The sequence below is a fragment of the Copadichromis virginalis genome, linkage group LG7 (genome assembly GCF_057382275.1).
Source record: "Copadichromis virginalis isolate Kocher_CV1m ecotype Utaka linkage group LG7, C_Virginalis_male_GT1.1, whole genome shotgun sequence".
In the NCBI taxonomy this organism is placed as follows: Eukaryota; Metazoa; Chordata; class Actinopteri; order Cichliformes; family Cichlidae; genus Copadichromis; species Copadichromis virginalis.
This window is the reverse complement of record NC_140624.1, coordinates 51434205-51447597: the sequence shown is the minus strand read 5'-3', so window position 1 is coordinate 51447597 and position 13393 is coordinate 51434205. Positions and strand designations below refer to the sequence as shown.

Here is a 13393-nt window from a genome sequence, read left to right as displayed (position 1 = left end):
AAGAACAGACGGTAAGGCGGCACATTCATTGAGACTGTACGAGCTCCGAGTCATGAAAACTTCCTTCCAACAGGCTGAGGGTAGTCTGCTGACATGCTGCTGATGCCAACAGCAAATTAAAACAAATCCGAGTTCATCTGACAATCTCTCTGATATGGCACAGTGAATGTTTACAGCTTTGTGCTGCTGGAGAGGACCATGCTGCAGCAGCAGCAGTTAGGGTTATTCCTGTCAAAGCAACGTTGCTGTGGCAACAGGCCCGCGCAAAGAAGGGAAAAAATAAAAAATAAAAACGAGCTGCGGGAATATATTTCTAAAAATACTCCAACAAGCATCTGAAAATAAAATATAAAAAAAAAACCGCTTCGTCTATGATTTCTTATTTTTATCTTCTTATCTTTATCGTGTCGTTTCATAAGTTAAAGCTAAAATCAGTTCATCCTCCGGCAGTGCTGCGCTGGTATTTTAGAGCTGCAGTGAGGCACGTTGGTCATCTGTAGGAATTCAAACTGGTTGCACGACGCAGCTACAGGTGTCCTGCACGATGGATCCGGAGATCCTCATCCCAACCTGGAGGTCGGACACGTTTGGTAGTGGTGACGCCGGGCAGAGGTAGGGCCACGCGGAGAGGAGAATTTACCCTCCGAAGTGCGCACGATGTCCAAATGTTAATGGAAGTGGATGCGCCGGTAAAGAGGCGGGAGAATAATGCTGTCCACGGCTTTTTTTCCCCTTCTCTTTGCTGTGAATTATTATTTTCAGGCGGGAAGAGTCGTAGTTATTACGTATTAGGAGTTATTAGGAGATAAGCAGGAGTTTGATAAGAGGTGGAAAAATAAACAAACAAAAAAAAAACCTTCCTATTTATTTATTTATAGGGGCCAGGATCAGAAAGTCATTTCTTCTTTACGCATCGACACTTCTGCTATTATAGAAAGTAAAACGGTATCTTAAGGTCGCTATTGTGGATTATTATGTTCTCAGTTACTCCTGTACTTCTTTTGTTCAAGTGTGAAAACCCCCACTCGCGAATTTGCAAGGTGACTATTTAAAGTAGTCGAAAACGGAAAGGTCTTCAGTCACGAAAACGCGCAAATGTTGACTGCTGAGACGCACATGAACTGAATCTTTGTACATTTTGTTTCAGTCGTACCAATAATTGATTTGTTTTAGCGGTAATTTAAAAGTCAGCTTAGTGTCACATAAATGAGAAGAAAAAACAAATTAACTGAAAGTTTGTAAGATTTTTGGGACTTTTTGCTTGAGGACTTTTTACATATATATTAATCCATATATTTTCTGTCAATTGATGAATGGGCCTTTTGGATTGGAAGCAACAGGTCTATGCTGTTATTGATGAACCCCTCGAGCTGCATTGATTTAATGAAAGCGAGGCAATGATCACACACACACACTCGCTGAGCCACAAGCAAGCGTTTAAAAAGATCTAATTGGTCACAGAAGTGTGCGTCTTGTTGCCTGAAACTCCGACGTGACACTGCAGTATGACTAATATCAGACCTCTTCAGTTCGTAATTGTGTGCTCAACAGGAGCTGATTAAAGGCCATTACTTGTACCCATTAGGCCTATGTATGCGTGGGAGGGTATAAGGACGCGATAGACAGACAGACAGACACAGACAGAGATCAATCTGTAGGACTCTCATATACGACAGCACAGCCTCTCATTTGAAGTGTTTCTGCCTCCAGAGCCCATTTCTGTCCCGCTGCTGGCCCCATGTTACAGATGTTTTTAGTTCTCATCGCAGAGCGGTTCTCTCAGTTTTTTTCACTGAAGGGTTTCCATCACTGTGATGTAGTTTTAGTGTCGTGAAGAACTGTAATAGCCATTTTAGTGCCGCATCCAACAACCCACACCGCCCTTTCCCTTCCACTGTGATCCTTTCAGCCACAAGCCAAAACTTGAGATTAATGGAGCATCAGTGAAGCGTTGCAGTTTTTCACCCTTTCTGAAATCCTGCTAATCTCTCTCATGCCTTCCTTTTCATACCTTCCCATGCCCATGCATCAGAAAATAGTACTGCAAAGACAGCACTGAAATTCTCTTTCATTCATAGCGATCAAAGGAGTTTTTGCACTTTCTCTCTTTTTGCCACACAGCAAGAAGCTTGTTTTTAAACCTCCTGGTTCACTGTTGTTTTCTTTACCTGTGTGGGTTTCCCCTGGTGTTCTGGTTTTCTCTTTCAGTCCAAAAACATGCTTGTTAAGTTAATTTGTGGTTTTAAATTGGATGGACATGTGGATGTGAGAGTGTGTGGTGGTTGCCTTTCTTTCTGTGTTAGCCCTGTAATAGTTTGTGCTGTCCTCGGTTCTTCCCATCTTTCAGCCCGTGTCAGCTCAGCTAAGATCCAGCCCCTTACAAGCGAGATTCTTTTTCCCAAGGAATCTCTCCTAATCCCAGCTAGTTTGGATTTAGCATAATTTGATGAGGTATACAGCGCTGTGCAAAAGTCTTGAGTCACTCTTCATTTCCTAATACTTTACTAGGAAAATGAGAAACAGATGCAGTGATTTATTGAGTTGTGCAAACATAGATGGAAATAAGGTAAATGAGATAAAACAGAGTTGGTAGAATTCTAACAAAAGTCAATATTTGGTTTGACCACCTTTAACTTCAGCACAGCCTCAACTCGCTTAGCCTAGCCTTCTTGTCATTTCTTTATGTAGTCTTCAGAAATAGTTCTCCAGGCTTCTTGGAGGACATTCAAAGCTCTTTTATGGATATTGGCCACCTTTTGTTCCCTTCTCTGTCAATATGATCCCACACTGCTTCAATAATGTTGAGGCCAGGATAGGACGAGGCCAATTCTCAGCAGATCCTGGTGTGTTTTAGTTTTCACTGTGTGGTACGATTTTACTGAACTGTGTTTGGGATTATCACCTCGCTGAAAAATGAAGCTATTGCCAAACAGCTTCCTTAAGAATGTCTTCTTGACAGCCATCCTTGTACTGAGACCATTTCTGATAAGGTTTCATTGGATAATTGGAAGATGGATAATTGGAAGGGCTAGATGCAACTCCCAGGTCTTTTGTCAGGTCTTTGCTGGATTTACCTTCCCTATTTCTTAATGACATGACTTTAAAATACTATTCATCTGTTATAGGTACTTCATTAGACCTGCCACTTCTGATTTTATCCTCAGCTATCCTGGACTTGACTGTCCAGTTTCTTCAAACCTTGTTTCCTCTGCAACACGTTTCCTCAGATATATACCAAGTGTTTAGCTAAGAGCTCTCTGGGAATCACCTTGTTGCTTCTGGTATGTGTAGGCACAATGTGAATTAGTGAAAAAACAGCAAGAAAAACTTTGAAAGACCTTCAGAAAGTCTGGTGAACCTTTCCTCAAGACAACCTTAAAGAAGTTGTAAGTCTCCCTCCTTCAAAGAGAAATATAAGAAAATAGGAGTGACTCAGAACTTTTGCACAGTACTATATTGACTCAAGCATCTCACCAGCTGGCACGAGTAATAAGCCAAGCGATACAGTAGCAACAGCACAGGCAGTCAGTTGTTGGCAACAGGGTCTTACATTTGAAGTGTCGTCTTTTTGGGAGTTTTCATGTTCTCATTGTGCCCGTGTTGTTTTTCCTTGGGAGTCACGACAGTTTGAAAAAAATGTCACAGGCACTCAAACTAGATTGGACCTCCACATCAAAACCTGATGGATGGGCTGATGCTGTCACAGGGATGCAGGAGGATCAGTCTTTGACAGCTTTGAGAGTGCACAAACGCAGCTGTGTGGGGAGATGCAGTGATTTCTAATTTAGCATAAATATGAGCAGCAACAGGATTAGGATGAGAGATACTGAAAATGTTACTAAGGCATACCAGAATAAAAATGAATCTCCTCACACTCAAGATATTTTCTTGAGTGTGAGGAGTCACACTAAAGGAGTCACTGATGAATATACATTTTCATCTTCATTATATCATTCTTAATAGCAAATACAAACGGGTGTGCACAATGTCTCGCACAACATGTGTAATCCTTCTGTGGGATGGTGCAGAAACAAATCTAATATTCATTTATGCACAAGCGCGTCTTTTCATTCCATTTCTGGATGTTGGATTTCTCATCATAAAACATGCTTTGGTCTGATATGGAAATCTAGCAATGCCACTGATAGATGTCACTGACACAGTGATATCTGCATAAACTGTTCCCATCTACTATATGACCTTTTTAATGATGATATCAGAGGAATAGAAAAAAAAAGGCTCTGTTCTCTTCTCTTTTCCTTTTAAAATATGAATGTTGTTGTCTTGCATACAAAAAATGTGCAAAAATATTTACCTTCGTCTCTTTTAACTTCACTCCTGGCTAAAATGATGCTCCACTCTAGCAGCTGCTCTTTGGTTTCTTCAGTTGAAACTGCGTGGCCTACAGGAGTCCTGTCATGTAATTGGAAACTAAATCAGACACAGATAATTACATAACTCTCCTCAGGCAGATAATTACAAAAACAGCATTATGAATATTCATGCTGTATTAAGGTCGTCGGTTTGAAAAACATCTTCGTATCTCTGTTAATGCTGCTGATTCTTGTGTGACTGTCTCTCTCCCTCTCTTACCTGTTAGGGTGCAGGTAGAGTTTTATGTGAACGAAAACACTTTCAAGGAGCGCCTGAAGCTTTTCTTCATCAAAAACCAAAGATCAAGTAAGTGGATGGCAGAGGTGTGGACTCGAGTCACATGACTTGGACTCGAGTCAGACTCGAGTCATTAATTTTATGACTTTAGACTTGACTTGAAAAAATGTTCTAAGACTTGTGACTTGACTTGGACTTTTACACCAATGACTTGGGACTTGAATTGGACTTGAACCGGTTTACTTGAAAAGACTTGATATTTTACCCCAAATATAAAATTTAACATGCATATTATATAGAGATTGAAAATGTGACGTCATTCACGGGTAGAACCGCAAAGGATTCTGGGAACCCGTGGCAAGCGGTACTAGCGCACGCAGGCTTTCAATTAAAATCAGTTATACAGCGATAAAAAGAAACACAAAAATGTCAAGAAGCTGTTGTATTATTAACTGCAATAGCCGGTCGCATGACAGCCACGGGAAGCCGACGGGTAAAGAGATCGGTTGTTATCGGATTACCTCGTTGAAGAGAAATTGTTCATGTTTCCAAAGTAACAAAGAGGCGACGGATGGCCTGGATTGCAGCCATTCAAAGATCAAATATAACGTCCCAGAACACTCCAGCTCACAGGTTAGTCTGCTCCAAGCATTTACACGAAGGTCAGTGTTTTTTAGTAGTTAATACGTCATTTTCATAACATAATTGGTGATATAGGTTACAAGTAAGTCTGGCGCTGAACAGAAATTGTCGCGCTATGGTCCTTTATTTATTGTGCATAAATAGTAAATTGTCCTGACACAATATTGCGTTTCGCTTCTGTTATTATGGTACATTGACAAAAACATATACTTTTATTCACAGGATAAAACAGGTTTTTTGTATCACTAATTGCCCAGTACGATTACAGCATACAATATTGTTGTCACTGCTACATTTCTGTGATGAACCAGAAATTATTTCCACTACTAATTAATTACCGTTGAGCTCAAAGGTCCTATTAATAAACGGTTAACGAATGTGTATTTATGACGACGATTTGTGAGACTGGTAAACTTATGATACGTACGATGGTCTTTCGTTCTACACGGTGCATTTCAAGGTCCTGCACCCATCCGGCGGTAAACTGTACCTGGGCTTGTTGCAGTGACCTGAAGTTACTAAACTTCATGAGTGTGTGCACTCACTCCAAGAACCGTATGATTATAAATATGCATATAAATATGCTACAATGAGATAGCTGACTTCATCTAACTAGCAAATGTTGTCCAGGCTACGTTGGTGATACAGTTTTTTTTAATGTGTATGATATTTTTGTCATGCGATTTTAAAGCTGGTCCTACAACCGCATCCAAGAATAACATGCAGCTTATCTCAGAACTGTCGGTGAAAATTATTCTTGGAGCTAGGTTTAATTGAGCTGCATTTTAAAGAGGTGCAATTTCACAATTTGTGTATATTTTCTAAGTTCACTATTTTGTCATGTGTTGAGAAAAACACAGATTTAAAAATTACATGGTCTAATATTTACATTTAGCATATAACTGCAACATTATTTTTTCGTTTTTTTTTTTTAAAGACTCGAAAGGACTTGAAATTCAAAGTTTCAGACTTGTGACTTGACTCGGACTTTTACACCAGTGACTTGAGACTCGACTCTGACTTGCCTGACATTACTTGAGACTTGACTTGAGACTTGAGGATAAAGACTTGAGACTTACTTGAGACTTGCAAAACAATGACTTGGTCCCACCTCTGGTGGATGGTACCGGCCACCATCTCATGTTCTTACGATGAGTGCTGCTTAATTGAAAGGGCACATTAAAGGGCAACGCGACAAAAGCAAACCCAGAAAGCTGTGCATAATAAGACCCAAATGTGTAAAGAAGGGGAAATAATGATTGAATATGTACATTTGCTGACTTCTAAAGAACAGTTTTAAATTTTCATGGTAGTTATATATTAATTTTAATATCAATTAAAAATCCAGAAAAGACTCATTATATGAAGAATTGTGAATTGATTTGTATGTCACTGAGTGAAATAAGTATTTGATCCTCTACAACCCAGCCAGAATTATTCTGATTCCTGCAGATTGGTAGTATGTGTCAATTGCAATCAATCAAAAAATCAGCCAAGCAATTAGAGATGGTCCTGATCTCAAGTCATTATGTGTATAAAGCACACCTGCCCACAGAATCTGTTTCATCCATTCCAACTGCTCCACCACCATGGGCAAGACCAAAGATCTGCCAAAGGACATCAGGGATGAGATTGTAGACCTGCACAAGGCTGGAATGGGCTACAGTTGTTGGTGTGATTATTCAGAAATGGAAGAAATATAAAATGACCATCAGTCGCCTTCAGTCTGGAGCTCCATGCAAGATCTTGCCTCATAGGATGATCACGAGAAAGGTGGTGGATCACCCAAAACCACATGGGTGGAGCTTGATAATGATCTTAAGGTAGTTGAGGCCACAGTCACCAAGAACTCCACTGGTAACATACTACTACACTGTAAGGAATTGATATAGATTGATATGTTGCTGCACCCTGCAGGGCGATCGTGGCTCAAGAGTTGGGAGTTCGCCTTGTAATCGGAAGGTTGCAGGTTCGAGCCCCGGCTTGGACAGTCTTGGTCGTTGTGTCCTTGGGCAAGACACTTCACCCGTTGCCTACTGGTGGTGGTCAGAGGGCCCGGTGGCGCCAGTGTCCGGCAGCCTCACCTCTGTCAGTGCGCCCCAGGGCAGCTGTGGCTACAATGTAGCTTGCCATCACCAGTGTGTGAATGGGTGGATGACTGGATATGTAAAGCGCTTTGGGGTCCTTAGGGACTAGTAAAAGCGCTATATAAATACAGGCCATGTCCCCTGCTCAATTGGGCACATGTACAGGCCCATCTTAAGCCGCGAGAGTTGAGACTCTGGTGTGGAATTTGTGGTTTTCAGGGTTTCTATCGTCAACTCGGTTTCCCTGGGTCTTTTCCGACGTTGTAGTTGTGTGTCTTATTTTGAATGAAATATTTAATAATAATATGATCCAAAGAACACAATCCCCACAGTCAAGCACAGAGGTGGAAACGTTGTGCTTTGGGGCTGTTTGGGGCAATCCTTCATCGGATTAATGGGGCAATGGACTGGGCAGTGTACCATAAAATCTCTTCTCTCAGCCAGAACACTGAAGATGGGTCTTCCAGCATGACAGTGACTTAAAAGAAACCACAGAGCCAACAAAGGAGTGATTAAAGAAGAAGCAAATTAAGGTGATGGAGTGGCTTAGCAAGTCTCCAAATCTCAGTCCTGGAGAAAATCTGTGGATGGAGCTGAACCTTTGAGTTGCCAAGCAGCAACCACGAAACCTAAAGGATTTAGAGAGTTTCTGTAAAGAGGAGTGGGCTAAAATTCCCCCTGAGATGTGTGAAACATGGTGACCAGCTACAAGAAACATATTGCCGCTGTGCTTTCCAACAAAAGTTTCTCCCCCAAGTATTAAGTTAGACTTTGCTTAAGAATCACTGACATGAAAATCAATGATATAATTCATGTAATTTGTTTTTTCTGGATTTTTGGTTGATGTTTTGTCTCTCTCCAAAAAACTATAAAAATTATAAAAATATTTTAAAAATTAGAGACAAACTTACAAATTCAGCCCGGGATCAAACAGAACACCTGTGGAGAATCCCAGATGTTTTTTCCTTACCTGTCAGAGATTTACTCTGAAGAAATGACACTGTGTTAAATACAGTTTAAACTTAAACACAGGAAAGCCTATGTACACACTGTCACAATAAATCTTACTTACAAATAAGATTTATTTATACAAATCTTATTTTCTTTTGCCTTCAGGCCTCAGGATTCGTGTGTTCAACTTTTCCCTGAAGCTGCTCACCTGTCTGCTGTACATCATCAGAGTAATGACAGACAACCCCGCTCAGAGTGCAGGCGCCAGCCACAGCGCTGCACAGCAAAACGCTCCCAGTGGCAACAACAAATGGTTTGTTTAAAATAAAGGTTTTCAGGTCAAGTCGAGGATTTTTATCAAGCACATTCTAACGCAATGTTATCACAACACTCTCAAAAAATGAAAAAAACAATTATAATGTTAAGATTTGTTATTCATCCATTGCAGTTGATTAATTCTTTAAAGGAAAGCAACAAAAAAAGGTGAAAAAAGAAGCTAAACTGCAAATAAAATGCCGAGTACTGAGTACTGAATATAAGGTTACTGGTTAAGGTTGCTCTGCATATTATATGTAGGAGGACTGTTCCACAGGTCGGGATCATAATATCTATTTAGAAGCCCTGGAGTCTGCGTAATCACAGCAACAGCAGCCTCCTTTGGTGTCATTTAGATGACACAGCATGCTCATGTGCGATACTATATATAGGATACTGTATCTATTGTACGCATCATAAGACCTAAATGTCACATACTATGATTTACTCATGAAAGTGGTCCCTTTCTCATTTTTTTAAAAACCAAATTATTATGAATTGAATAAATATTATGTGTAAAACTGCCAATTCTAGAGCTGCTACACGCAAACGAGTGCAGACCTCCCAGTTTGCATCTGTTCATCTAGAGTCGCCTCTCAGTGACTCTAGATAACTTTAGGCCAGTCAGTGGTGATCTGTAGAGGTAATGTCTCATTCCAGTGTCTGCCCCATCAACTTTTTGCTGTGCTTTATCTATCTGCTGTTGTGACCATGAATAACTGGTAATCAGAGTTTGATTCCACAGATAGTCACCTCAGAACAAGAAGCTCCTGGGCTTGACTCCACCAGCAGTGTGGGGCCTTTCTGTGTGGATTTTGCATGTTCCCTTTGTGCTTGCATGGTTTCTCCCAGAATTAGTTTGGCTTACTCCCACAGTCCAAACATCAGGCATTTCAGTTTAATACTAATTCCAGTGATTCTAAATTGGCTGTAGGTGTGAGTATAAAAGCGTTTTGTTATATGAGAAATATAACAAAGGTTCAACTTTGATGACTGAAGATATGTCTTATAGGACCAATAGATAAAGCAAAGATTTGCTTATAGGACAGAACAGGAAGCCTTTTCTCTTTTCCATACAGTTATCTATGAGGAGCTGGCCAGCTCCTTTGGGTGGTTAACTTGATTAATTGGCTTGTTGTGTGCTTTAATTTTTACACAAATCAAATGATCATTAATAAATAAATGTATGTTTCATATTTAAGTTTTTAAAATTTTTAAAAAGTGTGAAAAGATCTAGCATTCTATTTTAATTCAGTATGAAGATTTAGGAACTCATACTTTGCTTTAATAAACTGACGTGTCTACGATCTAGTTCAGCTGCAGAAATCCTCCCATGTTCATGTTTCACTTCCTGCTATTTTGCTGCCTTCCTCCCTTACCATCATCACTACTCCACAGTGTCGACTGTCAGTGGAACGGTTCAGTGCAGGACAGAGAAATTAACTGGTAAGCAGCAAAAGGTGTGATTTCTTTCAGCTCTTTGTTTGGTCTGATACCTCATTTCTTCCATTCACCTTATTAGTTATTCTGGCAGGCCATCGGTGTTTTCATTATCGGATTTTCCCTTTTTATCAACATTTATGTAAAGAGATCCCTGCCAGCTTGGTCTTCTGTTTATCTCACGTTGTCACTGATGGTATAGACACCAATCATGTACAATTTTTCTTTGATTTGGAGGGAATTTGTTGTTAAATGTAGTACAATTGTCACTGTTGTGTGCTCTCTCTGTCAGGGAGTTGATCTTCTGGGTGGATAGGAAGCTTCCTGTCTGGGCCATTCAAGTGAGTCACAAGAGAAGAAAGAGCACATAAAGCAAAACTTTCAATGACTTTCACTGAGTTGCATAAACTTGTGTGTGTGTTTGCCGGCCTCATTGGCACAGCTGGTACAGTTTGTACCTTGTGAGTGTCTGTGTGCGTGCATGTGTGTGTCATTGTGACAAATTGTCCTGGAAACATCTTCTGTAAGTGGAACTACCACAAAGCCATTTTGAGTTCTCGGGCAGGTCTTTATCTGTCTGTCTGTCTGTCTCTCTGTATATCTGTCTGTCTGTCTGTCTGTCTGTGGACAGATTTCAACAGCATAGCGTCACAACCGTGCAAGATTCAAGATACTTTACAGGTGTGTAGTTGAAAATGATGGCCGATTTTTAAAGACGGGGGTTCTCCGACCCATGTGTACTCACACGATCAGGTAACAGTGTAGCAGTGACTACATGGGTCGTGTGTCAGAACATCAACATATTGACAGGTGTTGCAACTGGAGTGATCCCATCTCTGCTTTCAATTGTGCTGTTGACCAAATATTTGACTGTCTAATGCAAACCATAAATGTCTGATCGTCATGTGAAAACATGGTGAGCGTCATTCTTAGAAGATTATTTGTGACAACGCTGTTGTAAATAATTAAGTATGTCTTATATCCTGTTTTTGCACAGGTGATTGTGGCCATCATTAGTTTCCTGGAGACTATGTTACTAATGTATCTGAGTTACAAGGTAAGACAGAGTGTGCTAAAAAAAAGCACTCTGGCTTCAAACATGATTAATGCATTCTGTACAATTAATCACTTACAATGTGCTAGATTGACAATCCATAAGTGGTGCAATTAGACCAAGTCATTTGTCAAGGCTACATTAAAGACAGACAGTAATTGCAGGATATGGCTGAGGTGAAGGAATAAGTGGTTTTGCAGGGTGACAGACAACAATGAATCTCTGCAGTGACTCACTGTCTTTTGTGTGCTTACAGATGAAAGTGTTAAAAGTCTGTGCCTGTTTTTACTTTTAGGGGAACATTTGGGAGCAGATATTCCAGGTGTCCTTTCTTCTAGAGATGATCAACACAGTTCCCTTCATCATTACGGTAAAAGTTTTACCATGACAACCCTGAAATGTGCTTTATTATGCAGAAGCACTCCATGAAAAATTAAGCACATCCTATGATTCAGAAGCTTGTGGAATCACTTTTAGCAGCAATAACTTTAATAGTTAGCAACCATTTTCTATATGATTATATCACTCTCTCACATTGATGTGGAGGAATTTTAGCCCACTCTCTTCTGCAACATTGCTTCAGTTCACTGAGTTTTGCAGTTTATTTATGCACAGCTCTTTTAATTCAATTCAGTTCAATTCCATATATTTATACAACACCAAATCACACAATAGTCGCCTCAAGGCGCTTTATATTGTAAGGTAGATCCTACAATAATACATACAGAGAAAAAGCCAACAATCATATGACCCCTATGAGCAAGCACTTTGGCAAAAGTGGAAAGGAAAAACTCCCTTTTAACTTTGTTATAGATTTGATGCTTTACTTGAGCTCATTAAACATGTGGCCTCTGGAATTATTGCTATACAGAGGAGTTTGTGGTTGATTCTAAGGCTGCAAGGTCCCCAGCACCTGTTGCTGCAAAATAAACAAATCGTCACCCCTCTACTGTGACGATTTGATAGTTGGTATAAGGTGTTATGCTATGTCCACCTCTGGGAAGATTGGTTACTATCTTGAATGTTTTCCACTTTTGAAGAATCATTCTCATTGTATGAAGGATTGTATGCATTGTATAAATGATGGACGTAATACTCCCTCCCAGATTGATGAGCAGCAGCAGTTGCTTCTCAAAGATGGTTGCTGAGTTCTTTCGTCTTCCGTATTGTGTTAAAGCACACTGAATGCTCTGGACCAGCAAACTGCAAAAACTTCTGCTCCTGTAATACCCTCATTAGGTGTACTCACGCATAATGATGGTCTCTTAATCAGCACCTGGCTGCTACTTAACCTCTTAGGTCCGATTGGTAGGGTGTACTGGATTTTTTTACACACTCTTCTGCTTAGGTTTACTGTCATGTTGTTGTTACTCCAAATGTATTTATCTGTTCTTAAGATAATGTTTTTTGATTATATTAAGATAGATAGAATCTAAAGAGGGTGTACTTTCTAATGGATGGCACCTTGATTTGTGGTGGCCAGATGGCCAGAAAAAAATAATCATTTCAAGCTCAGCAGAATTGTCTCTTTAAAGAAGTCTTGGCCTTGCTACTCTAAAAGATAAAACAAGTTTCATTAAGGACTAGTTTGTTGGTGCCAAACTACATCAATGTGCAGGACAAGTGTGCATCTGCCTGTCACAAGAGGGTCATCAACATTCAAATCATTGCCCTTGCTGTAATTAATGCTGCATGCTTGCTTTGATTAGCTCTTATATGAAAATGCTCAACTACAACAAGTACTAGAGAGGTAACACTGACATTTTGTGCAGATTGAGCTACATGGACAGAGAAGATAGAACTACAAACATCATAGCTGACTAAGACAGTGCAGAGTATTCCTCTTTAATGATTCTGGGTATAAAAACGTTACACAATAATACTTAAAAGTTTTAATTTTCACAGGTAGCACGTTTAAGCTGCAGACATATGACCCACTGCTGTGAGATTTTTATTGTTTGAGAAAACTCTGAAATGAAGTGTTTTCTACCTCTCCTCAGATTTTCTGGCCCTCGATAAGGAACATTTTCATTCCTGTGTTTCTCAACTGCTGGTTGGCCAAATGTGCTTTGGAGAATATGATCGTAAGTCAAAGCAGTTAACTGAATTTTGTCTATTAATGACCAGTTTTCAACAGCTTATTGATTTACTTCAGACATTTTAACTGCACTGATTTATAAAGGCCTTCGTACTCCCCGACATCCACACTGTAACAACAAAAAATCCTTCTTTGGTTCTGCTCTGTTTGTGCTGCACACAGGAGGGAGCTCATTAGGGATTATTTTCAGTGCTG

General features: G+C 40.0%; 1 protein-coding gene across 2 annotated transcripts in view; it reads left to right on the top strand.

Moving 5' to 3' along the window:
- kcnt1a (potassium sodium-activated channel subfamily T member 1a) overlaps positions 1 to 13393 on the top strand; it is a 44166-nt gene that overhangs the window by 5971 nt on the left and 24802 nt on the right. For both annotated transcript variants that reach the window (XM_085464069.1, XM_085464068.1), the window contains exons 3-9: positions 4601 to 4680; positions 8457 to 8604; positions 10005 to 10052; positions 10339 to 10387; positions 11044 to 11103; positions 11396 to 11470; positions 13101 to 13184. In XM_085464069.1, coding sequence (XP_085320195.1) covers positions 4601 to 4680; positions 8457 to 8604; positions 10005 to 10052; positions 10339 to 10387; positions 11044 to 11103; positions 11396 to 11470; positions 13101 to 13184 — 544 coding nt within the window. The remainder of the gene's footprint in view (positions 1 to 4600; positions 4681 to 8456; positions 8605 to 10004; positions 10053 to 10338; positions 10388 to 11043; positions 11104 to 11395; positions 11471 to 13100; positions 13185 to 13393) is intronic.